Source organism: Camelina sativa, chromosome 12, assembly GCF_000633955.1.
Source record: "Camelina sativa cultivar DH55 chromosome 12, Cs, whole genome shotgun sequence".
Classification (NCBI taxonomy): Eukaryota; Viridiplantae; Streptophyta; class Magnoliopsida; order Brassicales; family Brassicaceae; genus Camelina; species Camelina sativa.
Genome location: NC_025696.1, coordinates 10,109,424 through 10,125,785, shown reverse-complemented (window position 1 = coordinate 10,125,785; position 16,362 = coordinate 10,109,424). Strand labels below are relative to the sequence as shown.

General features: G+C 40.5%; 1 protein-coding gene and 1 pseudogene across 3 annotated transcripts; one reads left to right on the top strand and one right to left on the bottom strand.

Moving 5' to 3' along the window:
- LOC104733357 overlaps positions 1-1,489 on the bottom strand; it is a 6,700-nt pseudogene extending 5,211 nt beyond the window's left edge.
- On the top strand, positions 7,067-9,094 carry LOC104731160. 3 transcript variants are annotated; one of them, XM_010450446.2, is made up of 3 exons: positions 7,067-7,690; positions 7,811-8,043; positions 8,426-9,094. In XM_010450446.2, the coding sequence occupies exons 1-3, from the start codon at positions 7,573-7,575 to the stop codon at positions 8,504-8,506; spliced, it is 432 nt and encodes a 143-aa protein (XP_010448748.1). In that variant the 5' UTR covers positions 7,067-7,572; the 3' UTR covers positions 8,507-9,094. The 3 variants fall into 3 exon arrangements, with proteins under 3 accessions (XP_010448748.1, XP_010448749.1, XP_010448750.1); XM_010450447.2 differs by having other exon boundaries at positions 7,068-7,690; positions 8,452-9,094; XM_010450448.2 differs by having other exon boundaries at positions 7,069-7,690; positions 8,384-9,094.

Genomic DNA, 16,362 nt, shown 5'->3' with positions numbered 1-16,362 from the left:
AAGGAAGAGAAACGTTTCTAAAATTACTAGGGGAAGAAACGTTTCTCACTCTACTTCTCCATATGTCAATTATTAGTTACATGTTAAAATGTTAATTTTTTTTTCAACTCAATATTGCAACAGCTTCAGATCAAACAAAGAAGAAAAATACATAGACCAAACTCAATATTGCATGGAGTCATTTGATTGGATCAGTTTTCAAATACATTATCTCTATCATAAATAATACGACTAGATTAAGAATTACAATTAACAGTTTTCTGACTAGAGAGGTATGGAAAGAAAATCATAAGTCAAACATAAATATGACTTTGTAAACTTGGTTGGACAACTTTTGTAAATAATCTCATGACTTCCTTCTTTGTTTTCTATATAGATCTATGGTTGATTTCTATATCTTATAATATTATCTTTTCTTTTATTTTTCTATATTTATTTCCAATTTATCAATTTATTTGATCTCTTTCTTTTTATGTTCATTATTATTTTTTTATGATCTAAACATAGAAATATTTTATCTCTTTCTTTTTATATTATTCATTTATACGTAAACATAAAGAGATGCCATTACCAGAAAAGGTGAGACAAAGAAGCTACGTTTAGACCATAGACAAATATTTCTATGTTTGCATGTATATTATTATTATTATACATGTCACATAAGTTTGTACGTACCATGATGCTCAAAGGAGCTGCGAAAACACAAACGGAAAAGCCGACGCAAATCCCTCCAAGGACTTTCTCTCACGGTTCGATCCTTTGGTTAAGAGCTCGCAAACAAGAATAATAGCAGCAAAACCCAAGAAATTCAAGAGCCCAAGAACCTTCAAAGTCGTTGATATATCATCATCAGTGAAATACCTAAACTTTTTTTTTTTTGTTTGTAATACAAGTGCATGTTTTTAATAAACGAAAAGAAATGGGAAGGTTTAAAACATACTCTAGCTTTCTTGTTAGCATAAGTGATGAAGAATGATGTATATGGTCTCGATGAAGCACCCCACAGCTGTTAATGGTGATGAGAAGGAAGCCTGCTCCATCTTTTTGCATAGCGTAGTAAATCCATAGCATCGCGCTAACGAGCGCTGACACGTAGGGAAGTGATTCAAAACCTTCAATCGCTTTTTTTCTTGCAGATTCTTACAAAAGTCGTTGGCCTGAAAATAGTAATATCCAAAACATTTTTTTAATTATGAGAAAAGAAAAAGAAAGAAAGAAACAAAGAGTGTTTGAGATAGATGACGCTTGCACTAGTGCCAGGAAAACAATGAATGATATGATGTTGCCTGCAAAAATACATATTTCAAAGATAGTACAGTTAAATTTTATATGCACTTACCAATAATAGTTACAGCCTTACAGGATATATAATAGTAGTATATAATTATAATTTTATATAACTTTGGTGTTTGTTTATGAATGCTTGATGATACTAATAATTACCCATGATTCCAAATGTAACTGCCAATACGTTGTGAGTTAGAGCCATTGTTATTTTGCGAATGAGCGAGCTCTTCAAGTATCTTTCTGAGTATATATCGAAGAAAACTAATAAGGAAACAAGAGAAGGGGGTTTAGAGAAAGATCTTCAACTCTTGATGCCTCTATTTGAGTTTTCTTCGATATGAATTAACTAGCGAGGCCATTGGCACACTATATATAGCGAGAGGGTAACCTGTGTAAGGGTTCCAAGTTTATATGGTAGGGACGTCGTCGTTTCGCGGTATAAGAGAGAGAAGAACATCGCATAATGGTCTCGATCAGATATATCTATGGTTTTTTAATAGGGAAAATGTCAAAAAAATCCCCAACTTATCAAAAGTGTTGAAAAAAAGCATCAACTTTCATTGTGGTGAATTAAATAGCTAACTTTAGTTGACTTTTAAATTAAATCGTTAACTTTTGTTGACTTATCTAAATAAGGCATGTCTCTAAGTCAACTAACGGATAAATTTAACGGATTAAGTCACAATAACAGTGTAAGTTAAACGCCGTCGTTTTGCCATTTAAAACGGTAGAAGAGAATGTTGAGCTATAGTTTCGAACCTTTAGTGAGACCGAGGACCAGAGTGTTACAGCTGAGGGTGTTGGTGAGTCGCAGGGTGTTCCGGGGGATTCCGTGAGTGTGGCAGGAGGGGGCGGTGTTGATGCTCCAGTGGCTGGTGATGCTAGGGTCCTGGGTGTGGGAGTCCCAGTGGGTGGAGTTGGTGTTGACTTTGCGGCTTTGCTAGCACAAGTGTTAGAGCGGTTACCACCAGTGGTACAGGCTCGGGCTCAGGTAGTGCCACCAGTTGTGGCAGAGAAGCGGCAGCCAGTTGCTGCGGATGTGGGGGTCCATGCTCGTTATCTCAGCATGTTGACAGAGATGGGTCGGTTGCGTACTGAGCAGTTTCCGGGAGGTGTAGATCCTACTGTTGCGGATGTGTGGAGGACGAGGGTGGAACATAACTTCCATACTCTGAGATGTCCTGAGGAGTTCTGGGTGGACATAGGGGTCTACTTTTTGAGTGGTGATGCTGAGTTGTGGTGGAGATCTGTGGCTGCTAGGAGGGTGCAGCGGGAGATGACTTGGGCTGACTTTGTCTTGGAGTTCAACCGCAAGTAGTTTCCTAGAGAGGCATTGGATCGTTTGGAGGTGCAGTTCCTTCAGTTGTCTCAGGGGACACGGTCAGTGCGGGAGCTGGACTTGGAGTTTAGTCGACTTCTTTGTTATGGGGGTCGGGCTATGGAGCCTGAGGAGGCTCAGATCAGGAGGTTTTTGAGGGCTCTACGTGATGATTTGAGAGTTCACTATAGAGGGCGGAGTTATGCTACGCGTGCAGAGCTGGTTGAGACTGCAGCAGAGATTGAGGAGGATATCCGGGCACAGTCAGTGTCGGTTACTCCAGCGGTTTAGCCTGGTAGGGCTCAACAGCAGGGTGGTTCGAGCAGGGGCGGTAGGCCTGCACAGGGAACCAAAAGGAAGTGGGAGGCTACGCAGAAGCCGAGTGGTGCGAGTTGCTTCGGTTGTGCGAGCAAGGATCACAAGGTTGCTAGTTGTCCCAAGAGGAGTGCTCCGACGGTAGGGCCTCGGGTATGTTATCATTGTAGGGAGATAGGGCACATCAGGCCCATGTGTCCCAAGTTGCAGCCGGCAGCAGTGGCAGCGTTGCAGCAGGTGCAGCCTGGAGCTCAGCAGGTAGCACAGATTGAGCAGGCGCCACGGGTTTACACGACAGCAGAGGCTGGTGGAACTAGTGCTGGAGCGATCACAGGTATAATTTCTGGCACTTAAACTTTGTGAATACTAGTAGGTTCAGATTTTATATTTTTCTGTGATAAAGTGTTAGGTTCTCAACACATGAGGTTTGTGTAGGGACCTTGTTGGTGGGCGGGTTTAAGTCCCATGTTATGTTTGATTCTGGAGCTTCTCATAGCTTCATTACTCCAGAGTGTGCAGAGAGTGCGGGGATCAGTGGGGATCCTGGAGAGCGTACATGAGTTGTTAGAGTTGTGGGAGGAAAGTTCCTGAGAGTTATTGGACGGGTTAGAGGAATCGATATTCAGATTGCAGGAGAGTCGTGGCCAGCGGATTTGCTTATCAGTCCAGTGGAGTTGTATGATGTTATTCTCGGGATGGATTGGATGCATCGGCATAGGGTGCATTTGGATTGCTATCGGGGTAGAGTGGAGTTTGAGCGTCCAGAAGGAAAGTTGGTTTTTCAGGGTATTAGACCAACTTCGGGGAGTCTCGTGATCTCGGCCATTCAGGCTGGGAAGATGATCGAGAAGGGCCGTGAGGCTTATTTGGTTACTATATCGATGCCAGAGTCAATGGGGAAGTTTACGGTTAGCAGCATTCCGGTAGTAAAAGAGTTTGAGGATGTGTTTCGGTCTTTGCAGGGATTACCACCATCTCGGTCGGATCCTTTTACCATTGAACTGGAACCGGGGACGACGCCGTTATCCAAGGCTCCTTACAGAATGGCTCCAGCAGAGATGGCAGAGCTGAAGAAGCAGCTAGAGGATTTGTTGAGTAAGGGATTCATCCGTCCTAGTGTGTCACCGTGGGGAGCGCTGGTGTTGTTTGTCAAGAAGGGTGTTGTTTGTCAAGAAGAAGGATGGGAGTTTCCAGTTGTGTATTGATTACCGAGGTTTGAACCGGGTTACTGTGAAGAACAAGTACCCTCTCCCGAGGAATTATGAGTTGTTGGATCAGTTGAGGGGTGCTACTTGGTTCTCTAAGGTAGATCAGGCGTCGGATTATCATCAGATACTGATAGATGAGCAGATGTGAGGAAGACTGCTTTCAGGATGAGGTATGGTCATTATGAGTTCGTAGTTATGCCCTTCGGGTTGACTAACGCACCAGCAGCGTTTATGAGATTGATGAACAGTGTGTTTCAGGAGTTTCTGGATGTATCTATCATCATTTTCATCGACGATATTATGGTTTATTCTAAGAGTCCTGAAGAGCATGCAGTGCATTTGAGGGCGGTTATGGAGAAGCTGCGGGAGCAGAAGTTGTTTGCTAAGTTGAGCAAGTGCTATTTTTGGCAGCGTGAGATGGGTTTTCTGGGTCATATAGTGTCTGCAGACGGGGTTTCTGTAGATCCGGAGAAGATTCAGGCTATCAGAGATTGGCCTAGACCGCAGAATGCCACGGAGATCAGGAGTTTTCTTGGATTGGCAGGTTACTACAGGAGGTTCGTGTAGGGGTTTGCAAGCAGAGCACATCCTATGACTAAGTTGACAGGGAAGGACGTTCCTTTTGTTTGGTCAGAAGAGTGTGAGGAAGGCTTTGCAAGCCTGAAGGAGATGTTGACTACTGCGCCAGTGTTGGCTTTGCCTGAGCAGGGAGAACCCTATGTGGTTTATACAGATGCATCTAGAGTTGGTTTGGGGTGTGTTCTGATGCAGCATGGGAAGGTGATTGCCTATGCATCGCGGCAGTTGCGGGTGCATGAAGGCAACTATCCTACTCATGATTTGGAGATGGGTGCTGTAGTTTTTGCCCTGAAGATTTGGAGATCTTATCTTTATGGTGCAAAGGTACAGGTGTTTACAGATCATAAGAGCCTGAAGTATATATTCACTCAGCCTGAGCTGAATTTGAGACAGAGGCGGTGGATGGAGCTTGTGGCAGATTATGATTTGGAGATAGCCTATCATCCTGGTAAGGCTAACACGGTTGCAGATGCTCTGAGTCGGAAGAGGGTAGCTTCGGCTCAGGAGCAGGAGATGGAGTCTCTGGTAGGGGAGATCAGTGCTTTGAGCTTATGTGCTGTTTCACAGGAACCGTTGGGTTTGGAAGCAGTAGATAGAGCAGATCTTCTGAGTAGAGTGCGGTTGGCTCAGGAGAAGGATTTGGGGCTGGTGAATGCCTCTAAGGATGTGGATTCAGAGTATCAGGTCTCAGATAATGGTACTATCTTGGTGCACGGTCGGGTTTGTGTGCCCAAGGATGAGGAGTTGAGACAGGAGATTCTGAGAGAGGCTCATGCGAGCAAGTTGTCCATTCATCCAGGAGCGACTAAGATGTACCGTGATCTCAAGAGGTACTATCATTGGGTCGGGATGAAGAAGGATGTAGCTAGTTGGGTTTCGAGGTGTGATGTGTGTCAGCTAGTGAAGGCTGAGCATCAGGTTCCTGGCGGGTTACTGAAGAGTTTACCCATTCCTGAGTGGAAGTGGGATATGATCACCATGGATTTCGTGGTAGGATTATCAGTGTCACGGACTTTTGATGCTATTTGGGTCATTCTGGACCGGTTGACTAAGTCAGCGCATTTTCTGGCCATTAAGAAGACTGATGGAGCAGCGGTCTTGGCTAAGAAATATGGGAGAGAGATAGTCAGATTGCATGGGGTGCCAGCGAGCATTGTGTCTGATAGGGATTCTAAGTTCACTTCGGTGTTCTGGAAGGCATTTCAGGCAGAGATGGGCACTAAGGTGCATATGAGTACAGCTTATCATCCCCAGACTGATGGACAATCAGTGAGGACGATCCAGATGCTGGAGGATTTGCTGAGGATGTGTGTGTTGGACTGGGGTGGCCATTGGGCAGATCACCTAAATCTGGTAGAGTTTGCTTACAACAACAGTTATCAGGCGAGCATTCAGATGACTCCTTATGAGGCTTTGTATGGGAGATCATGTCGTACACCATTATGCTGGACTCAGGTGGGGGAGAAGAGCATGTTTGGTGCTAGTTTTGTTCGGGAGACCTCAGAGAAGATTCGAGCTCTCAAGATGAACAGGAAGGAGGCTCAGGATAGGCAGAGGAGTTATGCTGATAAGAGGAGGAGAGATCTTGAGTTTCAGGTAGGAGACAGAGTGTACCTCAAGATGGCCATGTTGCGGGGTCCGAACAGGTCATTGTCAGAGGCTAAGTTGAGTCCAAGGTATATGAGTCCATTCAGAGTGCTTGAGCGGGTTGGACCAGTGGCATATAGATTGGAGTTACCTGAGGTTATGAGTGCATTCCAAAAGGTTTTCCATGTGTCTACGTTGCGGAAGTGTCTCCGTGAGGGTGAACAGGTGTTGGCTAAGATTCCTGAGGATCTTCTGCCTAACATGACTGTGGAGGCGAGGCCAGTGAGGGTTCTCGAGAGGAGGATCAAGGAACTTCGGAAGAAGAAGATTCCTTTGATGAGAGTCCTGTGTGACTGTGATGGTGTTGAGGAGCAGACTTGGGAGCCTGAGGCTAAGATGAAGGCAAGGCTTAAGAAGTGGTATGAGAAGCAAGCCGCAACTTGAACTTGTCTAGCTAGGTCCCATCTGTAATCCGTGGCTGGAGCGGGAATGGAGTATTCCAGCCCATCTCTCTTGTTACTCGGTCGCTTGGGGTAGTTGGTTGTGTGACTCAGTAACAAGATGAGGTGGTGCTCGGGGTACAAAGTTTCCGCGAGGCGGGATTTTTGGAGGAAAGTTTCCTAAAATGGAAGTTTCTTAAAGTGGAAAGTTTCCAAAAATGGAAAGTGCTAAATATGGAAAATTTTATGGGAGTTAGAATTTATCCATTTTAGCAGTAGGAAGTCTTGGAGGGGTTTGTGTGGCCTTTGTGGCGGACTTTGGAGTCAGTGTGACACATGTATTCTGCTCGATTCTGGAAAAAAAAACCCAATTCCTCGATCTCTTCTTCCTCGCCGTTTATACTATGGTCAAACAAAGCTGGTGATCCCAGCCATGGCTCTCTCGACAAATTTCAGCAATTCCGACGATGATGTTAAACCCATCGATGGTCGAATTCTTCTTAGTCGAGCCTAGAATATGTTCTTAGCATGCCTTCTTCAAGCTCTCTCGTGTTACTGACCTATCAAAGAAGAAGCTAATCCTTCACCAACCACCACCATCGTCTTCCTCTTTGTCTCCTTGCCGGTTGTTACCTTATGCTCCGAATCTTGTGGTGTTGTCTTCCTCCTCCGTTGTGATTAGCTGTCTCAGCGGTGGTAGAGTTTCCTCCAACGATTCGTATGTATCTACTCGCCGGTCTAAGTTGGATTGCGGTTTCACTGTGATTGCGAATTTGGTGAATCGGATCCAGCCGCTTGATATGTCTGTTAAGGCTTATCCTATTCAGCTAAGGATTCCATGAAACAGACGATTTTTCTTCTATGCTTGGACTCCTTCCTTCCGATCAATTCTCCGTTTCCGTTACCATCTCCGAGCAGCCTCTCTCTCATTTCCTTATCTCTCCCATCATCACCGAGTATATATTTTGAATCTATCTCTCTCTGTCTGATGACAATTTTGTTAATTTCTAGAACACTGTGGATTTAGGGATTTTGGTTTCTTTGTGGTTTTATTAAGTATACGTTGTGGAATGCAGAGTGTCGTGTATCACTTAGGAGGAACTTTGACATACCGATTGATCCTAGAAAGGAGGAGGATCAGTCTTTGGAAGACGATGTTAGATTTTGTTCTGAGAAGGGAGTGGGTGAGGATTTAGGGAATTGTGTTGAAGAATTAGAGAGACTGAGTCATCAAGTGTTTGGAGACTTGTCACCTGAAGCATTGAGTTATATTCAGCATTTGCAGTCTGAGTTATCTACCATGAAAGAGGTAATTGTCAATAGCTGATTATTGACAACAGAGCTTAATTTGTATAGATATGCAGTAACTGCTCTCATGATAAGCTATTATAGATTAGTGAATAGACAAGAGAAAGACTATTTCTGTTATATTACTGATAAAGTTTTAATCTTTTTGTGGATGGTTGATCTCTTCTTCGTCACTGCCCATCTGCAATTCCTTCCTCTACTCATCAATTTATCTGAGTATGATCTCTAATTCTCTAAAACCATATAATTCTATTTCGTTCGTTTGGGTTTGGATCTTTGAAAGTGTTTTTGTGTTATTTGTTTTGAAGTTATCATCATCTTCATCCATTGAACTTTGTCAGCTTCGTTGATTGAGAACTGTTCGAGTCGTTGTTTTGCAGCAGCTCCTTTTGTGGGTTTATATTATCAGCTGGATGTGTGGTACTTACAGAGATAAGCTTAGAGATGGGTCATGCATTGTTTAGTTTTGATTCGATTCTTTAGTTTTTACCGGAAATGTTGAGTTCCGATCTGATACATGGTGTTGTGTTTTAAAAAACAATAATGCCATCTTCTTCTTCTTCTTTCGAAGCACACTAATTTATTGTTCACATGTTTGTTTCTGGAATGCATTAATGGGTTTCTGTGTTTTGGTGAAAAAGTTGAGACCTTTCTTGATTTGTTTTGGAGCAAATTGATCACGCCCTTAAAACGTTGAATAATAACTTAAATTGATACTGATGCTTGCTGGAAAAAACATCAACACTGGACTCCATGGGATCGGGAACATGAGGAAAGAAGAATTCTTAGAGTCACTATGGGCCATGATGCCCCATACATGTGTAACTTAAATGACATTGACAACACATGCGAGAAGTGCTACCACTACAAGCTTATACCACTACAAGCTTATGGTCAAGGTCGTTTACATGATCTAACAAAGAAAACAAATAATATATAACCATCTCATTGTTATCATATCTATTTTCTTTTACCATATTTTCAGTTATTTTATTTCCCAAAATCATGTATAACCTCCAGTTATATGAATTCCAATATCAATGTTTGTTCTATTAACAGTTTATTACAAACTTAATTTTAAAACAAAGTATAAAAATAACAAGGCTGTAAGCAGAAACCAATTGAAACGCGAAAACATATTTATTCCCGTTCCCTTTCCTCGGGGATTCTCTATCTTGGCGATGGTGACGAGATAAGAAACCAATTCAGTGCCGGTTAGACTGGGCATTGGCAAATGAGGATTGGTATGAGTTGTTCGGTCAGTCATTTGTGGAATATCTACCAATGGTTGCATCAGATCATAAACTGTTAGTGGCCACTATCTTAGATAAAATTCCTAGGGGGAAACAGTGCTTTCGGTTTGATAAACGGTGGGTAGGTAAGGAAGGTCTCCTGGATGCCACTACCGATAGCTGGACGGATTCCCAGGTATTACATGACGGGGATTTTGTCGGGAAAATTACAAATTGTCGACGATCGATCTCTCGGTGGCGGAAGGATCTCCAACCCTTTGGTCGGGACTCCATTGAAACGCTAAAATGGGATTTGGATGTTTACCAACATGACGATGCAAGGACTCCGGAGGACATATTGGATCTAACTTTAAAGTTAAAGGATGCCTATCGGGATGAAGAGGTGTACTAGCAGCAGAAGAGTCGGAGTCTTTGGATGCAGGTTGGAGATCATAATTCCAAATATTTTCATGCCCAAACGAAACAACGGCGTGCTAGAAACCGGATTGTTGGGCTTTATAATACAGATGGTGTTTGGGCAACAGAGGAAAAAGATTTACAACAAGTAGCAGTTTCTTATTTTGACGAACTGTTTACGTCCACAAATCCTGAGGTTTTTGAGGATGCCTTGGAGGAGATATCCACGGTTATCATGGATCATGATGATGGTATATTGACAGCGCCAGCTACAGAAAAAGAAAAACGCTTTGTGCTCTTCATGATGCATCCGGAAAAGGCACTTGGTCCTGATGGTATGACAACTCTTTTTTACCAGAAGGCCTGACATATTATCAAGGTGGACCTAGTCTTATTGGTTAATTCCTTCCTTCAATCTGGTACCTTTGATGAACGTCTCAATGATTTCTAAGTCTGTGCAATGTGGGCTATAAAATTATTTCTAAAGTTCTTTGTCAGCAGTTAAAACTGGTATTGCCTAATATTCTTTCGGACACTCAATCAGCTTTTGTAGCCGGTCGTTTGATTTCTGATAATATTCTTATTGCCCAGGAGATGTTTCACGGCCTCCACACGAACCCTTCGTGCAAATCAAAATATATGGCAATCAAGATGGATATGAGTATAGCCTATGACCGGGTTGAGTGGCCTTTTATTGCTCACCTACTTCGTAAGATGGGTTTCTGTGAGAAATGGATCACCTGGATCATGTGGTGTATACAATCCGTGCAGTATACGGTTCTTATAAATGGACAGCCACAAGGGCTGATAGTTCCAAATCGTGGGCTTCGCCAGGGCGACCCTTTGTCACCATATTTATTTATGTTGTGCATGGAAGTTTTGGTTGCGAATATCCAAAAGGCCGAATGGGATATAGGTGGCTAGGCCCTCTCCCTCTATATCCCATCTCTTATTTGCGGATGATAGCTTGTTTTTCTGCCAAGCTAAGAGGGAGCAACGTGAGGTCATTTTACGGATATTAAAACAGTATGAAGGGGTTTCAGGTCAGCAAATAAACTTCACAAAATATTCTCTGCAATTTGGGCATAAGGTCCCCGATGAGACCAAAGAAGAGTTGAAAACAGTCTTAGGGATTTCAACTTTAGGCGGGATGGGTACTTATTTAGGTTTACCGGAGAGCATGTGTGGGTCCAAAACAAAACTAATTTCTTTTGTCAGAGAAAGGCTTCATACCAAGGTTAATGGGTGGTCTTTAAAACTTTTATCTAAGGGGGCAAAGAGGTAATGATAAAATCTGTTACTACCGCTTTACCTACCTATGTGATGTCTTGTTTTTGTCTCCCAAAATCAGTCACAGCAAAACTAAGTAGTGCGGTATCAAACTTTTGGTGGAATACTAACGGTCACTCGGGGGGCATGCATTGGATGGCCTGGAATAAGCTTTGCTCTAGCAAAGCGAATGGTGGTTTAGGCTTTCGGAGTGTAGATGATTTTAATACTGCTGCTCTCCTTGCCAAACAATTATGGCGGCTGATATCGATGCCGGATTCGCTTTTCTCGAGAGTATTCAAAGGTTGGTATTTCCGTAAATCGGATCCTTTGGAACCTATCAAATCATATTCCCCGTTTTATGGATGGAGGAGTTTTATCTCCGCTCGACCTCTGGTAAATAAAGGGTTTATTAAAAGAGTTGGGTCTAGGGCTTCCATTTCAGTGTGGACAGATCCCTCAATACCAGCTCAATCCCCGATGCCAGCTTTACAACAAGACTTTAATGTTGACACGTCACTTACAGTGGACCATTTCATTGACACTGGGACAAATTCGTGGAAGATTGACTTGCTCACTACTACCTTTGTCCTGGAAGATGTCTCTTTGATACGCGCTATGCCGTTGAGGACCCCTCATTCTGTGGTTCTCTAGGTTGGCATTTTACCAAAACTGGAAAATATACGGTTAAAACGGGTTACCAGACAATTCATAAGGATCCGCTGGTGGGGGTTTGTGGCCCAGATATTTGGTCGTTGCAAGCTTATGTTTGGAAAGTCAAGTTTCCACCTAAGGTGAACCATTTTATGTGGCAAGTCCTTTCTGGTTGTGTAGCTGTCATGAGGAATTTACACAATCGAGGTATAGGGTGTGACCCAAGGTGCAGTCGGTGTGGCGATCCGCAGGAATCTATAAATCATGCCATTTTCCTATGCCCGCCTGCTCTCCAAACTTGGGCGCTTTCTCAGGTTCCAACAGCTCCGAGCGTGTTCCCATCAGAGTCGTTATATGCAAATATGGATTATCTTTTCTGACACACGCCAAAGGTTGCTAATACTTCCATGTTTCCTTGGTTGTTATGGTACATCTGGAAAGCAAGGAACGAGAAGGTTTTTGAGGCTTTGGATAAGGATCCCAGAGATGTTATACAACTTGCGGAGAGTGAGGAAAAGGCTTGGACTTCAGCTCAATTAGAACTTCTACATGAGTCGCAACCACTCCCTATCGGTCATGTACACACCACGGGTTATTCGGGTCTCAGGTGTTTCATTGATGATTCTTGGAAGGAAAGTGATATTTTTGCAGGTATAGGGTGGTTTTGTTCCCGCTATGAAGACCCCTCGCCAACTATGGGGGCTGCAAACCTCCGTCGTAGCTTGTCAGCTCTTCATGCAGAGGTGGAAGCCTTGGTGTGGGCAATGAAGTGTATGATGGAAGCAAACAAGAGAGATGTGGTGTTTGTAACCGACTGCTCCGATTTGGTGAAGATGATGTCTTTTCCAGCAGAGTGACCCGCCTTCTCAACGTACCTAGAAGAGATCCAGAATGATAAGAGGAGTTTTTTCTGATTTTTCTTTAATTTTAGTTTCTCGCCAAGCTAATTCCAAAGCGGATAATTTGGCTCGTAAAGTACGGGCCAAACCGCTATTGGGTTTATTGTAACGATGTTCCTTCACATTGGTTGTTTTAAGCTAATCAATTAAAGCTGTTGACAAAAAAAAAATTATTCTCGTTCTTAACATTTATTCAAAAGAAAAATACTTAGGTTCATCCATACGAGTGAACCTCTCCATTCACTCCCTCTTCTCTCAGCCAATCAGAATCTTCCATCTAATATTTCATTTAAAAAAAAAATCAAAATTAAATTAAAAAGCAAACCAAATTAAAGAAACAATTATGTATACTTTTAATTAAGGAAAGTTAAATATTGGTTTGGTTTAGATTTTTAAAATTAGAATAAAATTATATGTCGGTTTGGTATTACAAATGAAGTGATTAGGGTTTAGATTTTACAATTAAAATAAAATTATATGTCGTTTTGGACTTACAAACGAGGTGGTTAGGGTTTAGATTTTATAATTAGAACAAAATTATATGTCGGCTTGGGTTCATAAATGAGATGGTTAAGCTTTAGATTTTACAAGTAGAACAAAATTATATGTCGGTTTGGGTTCACAAATAAGATGTTAGGGTTTAGATTTCATAATTATAACGAAATTATATGTTGGTTTAGATATGAGATGGTTAGGGTTTAGATTTAATATATGTCGGTTTGGATTTATTAAAGAGCGGTTTACATTTTTAATTTTATAATAATGTATACAGATTTTATTTCTTATTTTATAAGGAGGTGAATGGAGAGGTTCACCCCTTAGGTGAATCCAAGTATTGTTCTATTCAAAATTAATTCACACTAAAATATAACACTCTAAAGCTACGAATATTTTATAAAGGCATTTTAAAAATTGGTACGTATAAGAACACCACACGTTATTCAACTAGAAAATGGACCAAACTCCTTCAAATGTGTTGTCCAAACAAATTTTTTAATCCAATATTTTTTTTAAATAAATTAATAAGGTAATTAACGGTGTATGACACGCACAACAGTACCTAATTCAAAATAAATACTTATATTCAATCTATAACAATAAAGTGAGTTTTAAATTTATCCTATAAATTAGGAGATTTTTAGTTATAACCCGTGAAATAATTAGATCCGTAAAACTCATAAAATGGTATACCACAGATTAAATTATATTATAGATAATTCATTTAATTAGATTTAACCCGCAATAAGAAAATAATTACATTTTTAAATTGAAATTAATAACCCAATAAAAAACTTAAATTCTTCCTACTAAACAGTATGGTTATTATCAAATTAAGAGTTTTAAAGGAAATTATAAATATATTGTATATATATTTTTTAAATATGTTATTAAGTGTGAGAAATTTTTTAATATATAAATTGTTTGAGGAAATTTTAACCAAAAATTGGTAGAGATAGTTTAGGAAATTGTTTTTGTCTTTTGTGCAATTTTTAAGGAATTAACTTTGTAAATAAGTATAATTCAAAGGTCAGAAAACAAAATGTACTTCGTAAATGTAAATATAGATAATTCAACAAATTTTATAACATAGTGTTTTATTAACTTACATTTAAATACTTTTTCACTTGGGAAAAAAATTATGGGTTTTTTAGCAGCCAAACTAGAATTCTTAAAATAAATGTGGTTAGATTAAGTTATATAATTACAGTTTCACTTTACCAAATTATAAAACTTATGGAAAGAGAAATAAATAAATGATTTTAGAAATGTAAAATAGTATTTTCACAATTGTCATATTAGTTACTTCTAAAGTTTTATACGGAATATTATGAACCAAATTCACAATAAAATTAACTGATTTGACTAATTACTATTCCATAACTTATGTCCCATTTAAATCAAATTCAGTTGTAGTACAAGTTGTTGATTTAGTAGTCGTAGTTGTTGTTCCAACTGCTGCAGGTGGAACTGTTGTGGCTGGAAAGAAGGTGTTTGCTATTGTTGTTCTTGCAGTTGTCGAGAAGAAGAAATTGGTATCCTACTACTCGTCAAACATCAATTGCAATTTATGAAATATTCGTTGAGGCAATTCCTACTAAACAAACATAATTTAAAGATCTACACAAAAGATTCCATCAACAGATGTTAAAATACAAAAATACGAAACAAAAAAATAGAAACAACACAAACGAAAACAGCAACCCGCGCGTAGGGCGGGCACCCACCTAGTCAAAACTGAATTTTCTTTGTTGGCATGTAATTAGTGAAGAGAAGAAATGGGAGTTGAGCTGTATAAACAAGAGTACCTCATTGACAAGAACTGAGGAAAAAAATTAACAGACCTTTCCGTATAACTTGAATTAGCGATGACCGGTTAAAGAAGTAAATTGATAAAAATGCAGATCAAGGATTTTGTAACAAAGAGCGCTACTTAAAGAACGTAGAAACTAAAAAATGCTAAAAGTGTACGTAATTTTTGATGAGTATCTCAAAAGTCACAACTAACACATACATAACTTTTGAATAGTTTCATTACAGTTTATACTGAAATAACAGAAAAATATGGTTATTTAACATCAAACAAGTCCAATGGAACATCATCTTCAACGAGGATCAACTATCATCAATCATGGTTTGGGAATTGGACCTCCTCGTAGATTGGTTGGGCCTTTCTGGAATGAGGGATGGAGGTCGCTTAGGAACAGGTAAGATGAGGGAATTGCTAGTGAGCATCGACATGATTATCGAAAAGTCGGGACGATCTGTTGGATCATCTTGAACACAGAGGTGAGCAATGTGGACGCATCTTGTTACTTCTTCACTCTTATAATTCTCTGCAATTGCTTGGTCCACAAGGTTTAGTGGTAACCCGCTTCTCCATAACCTCCAGACCTATAACACAGCTCAGAGATGAATCCGTTATAACAACCATAGTTAGATAGGATCATAAGATTTATACTGTTCTTTTTAGGTACTCACATATGTGACGAAATTATGAACCGGAGATGAGAAGCTCGTGTTCCTCTTGCCACATATAATCTCAAGAACTAAGACTCCGTAGCTATACACATCAGATTTCATTGAGAATTGTCCTTCGTCCCTATATTCCTGGGGCATGTAACCCCTGCATGATTAATTGTACATTTGGTCAAGAATAGAATCTTGAAACTTAAGTTTCATAAGCTATAAGGGTGATAATAGTATTTTACGGAGTTCCAGCAGGATTTTCTGTGTTAGCTACACTTTGGTCCATCCCAAAGATCCTTGCTGTCCCAAAATCTGCAACTTTCGGGTTCATATGAGCGTCCAAGAGGATATTAGCCGCTTTGAGGTCACGATGTATGATTGTGGGTTGTGAATTGATGAAGATATAGAATCCCTCTAACAATCCCTCCAATGATCTTGTACCGCTTTTCCCAGTCTAACTCCCCTGGCTTTTTAGGGTCTGCACATCTCATATAGACCCATTATACAATGAGATCAAGAACTAGGGTTTAGGAGAATATATAACCCAATCATTTGTTTATTTTCTTACCAAAGAGGATGTAGTCCAGACTTCTGTTAGGCAAAAAACTCGTAGACTATGACTCTTTCTTCTCCTTTGACGGAAAAACCGAGAAGCTTAACAAGATTTCTATGCTGAAGTTTCGCTACAAGAACAACCTCATTCTTGAACTCTTTCTTACTTTGTACTGATTTTCTTGACAACCTCTTGACTGCAATTTCTTTTCCATCAGGCAACGTACCCTACAAATAACATCCATAAGATGATATAACTAGCTTGCTTTGACTCCAAGTAATAGGCAAGGGAAGCAAAGAAACAAGTAGCTAAAGAAATGATACCTTGAA

Coding starts and splice junctions, on each gene's coding strand:
- LOC104731160 (XM_010450446.2), top strand. CDS start 7,573: ATGAAACAGACGATTTTTCTTCTATGCTTGGACTCCTTCCTTCCGATC. Junction 7,691..7,810: donor ATCTCTCCCATCATCACCGA/GTATATATTTTG, acceptor TGTGGAATGCAG/AGTGTCGTGTATCACTTAGG. Junction 8,044..8,425: donor AGTTATCTACCATGAAAGAG/GTAATTGTCAAT, acceptor GTTTTGCAGCAG/CTCCTTTTGTGGGTTTATAT.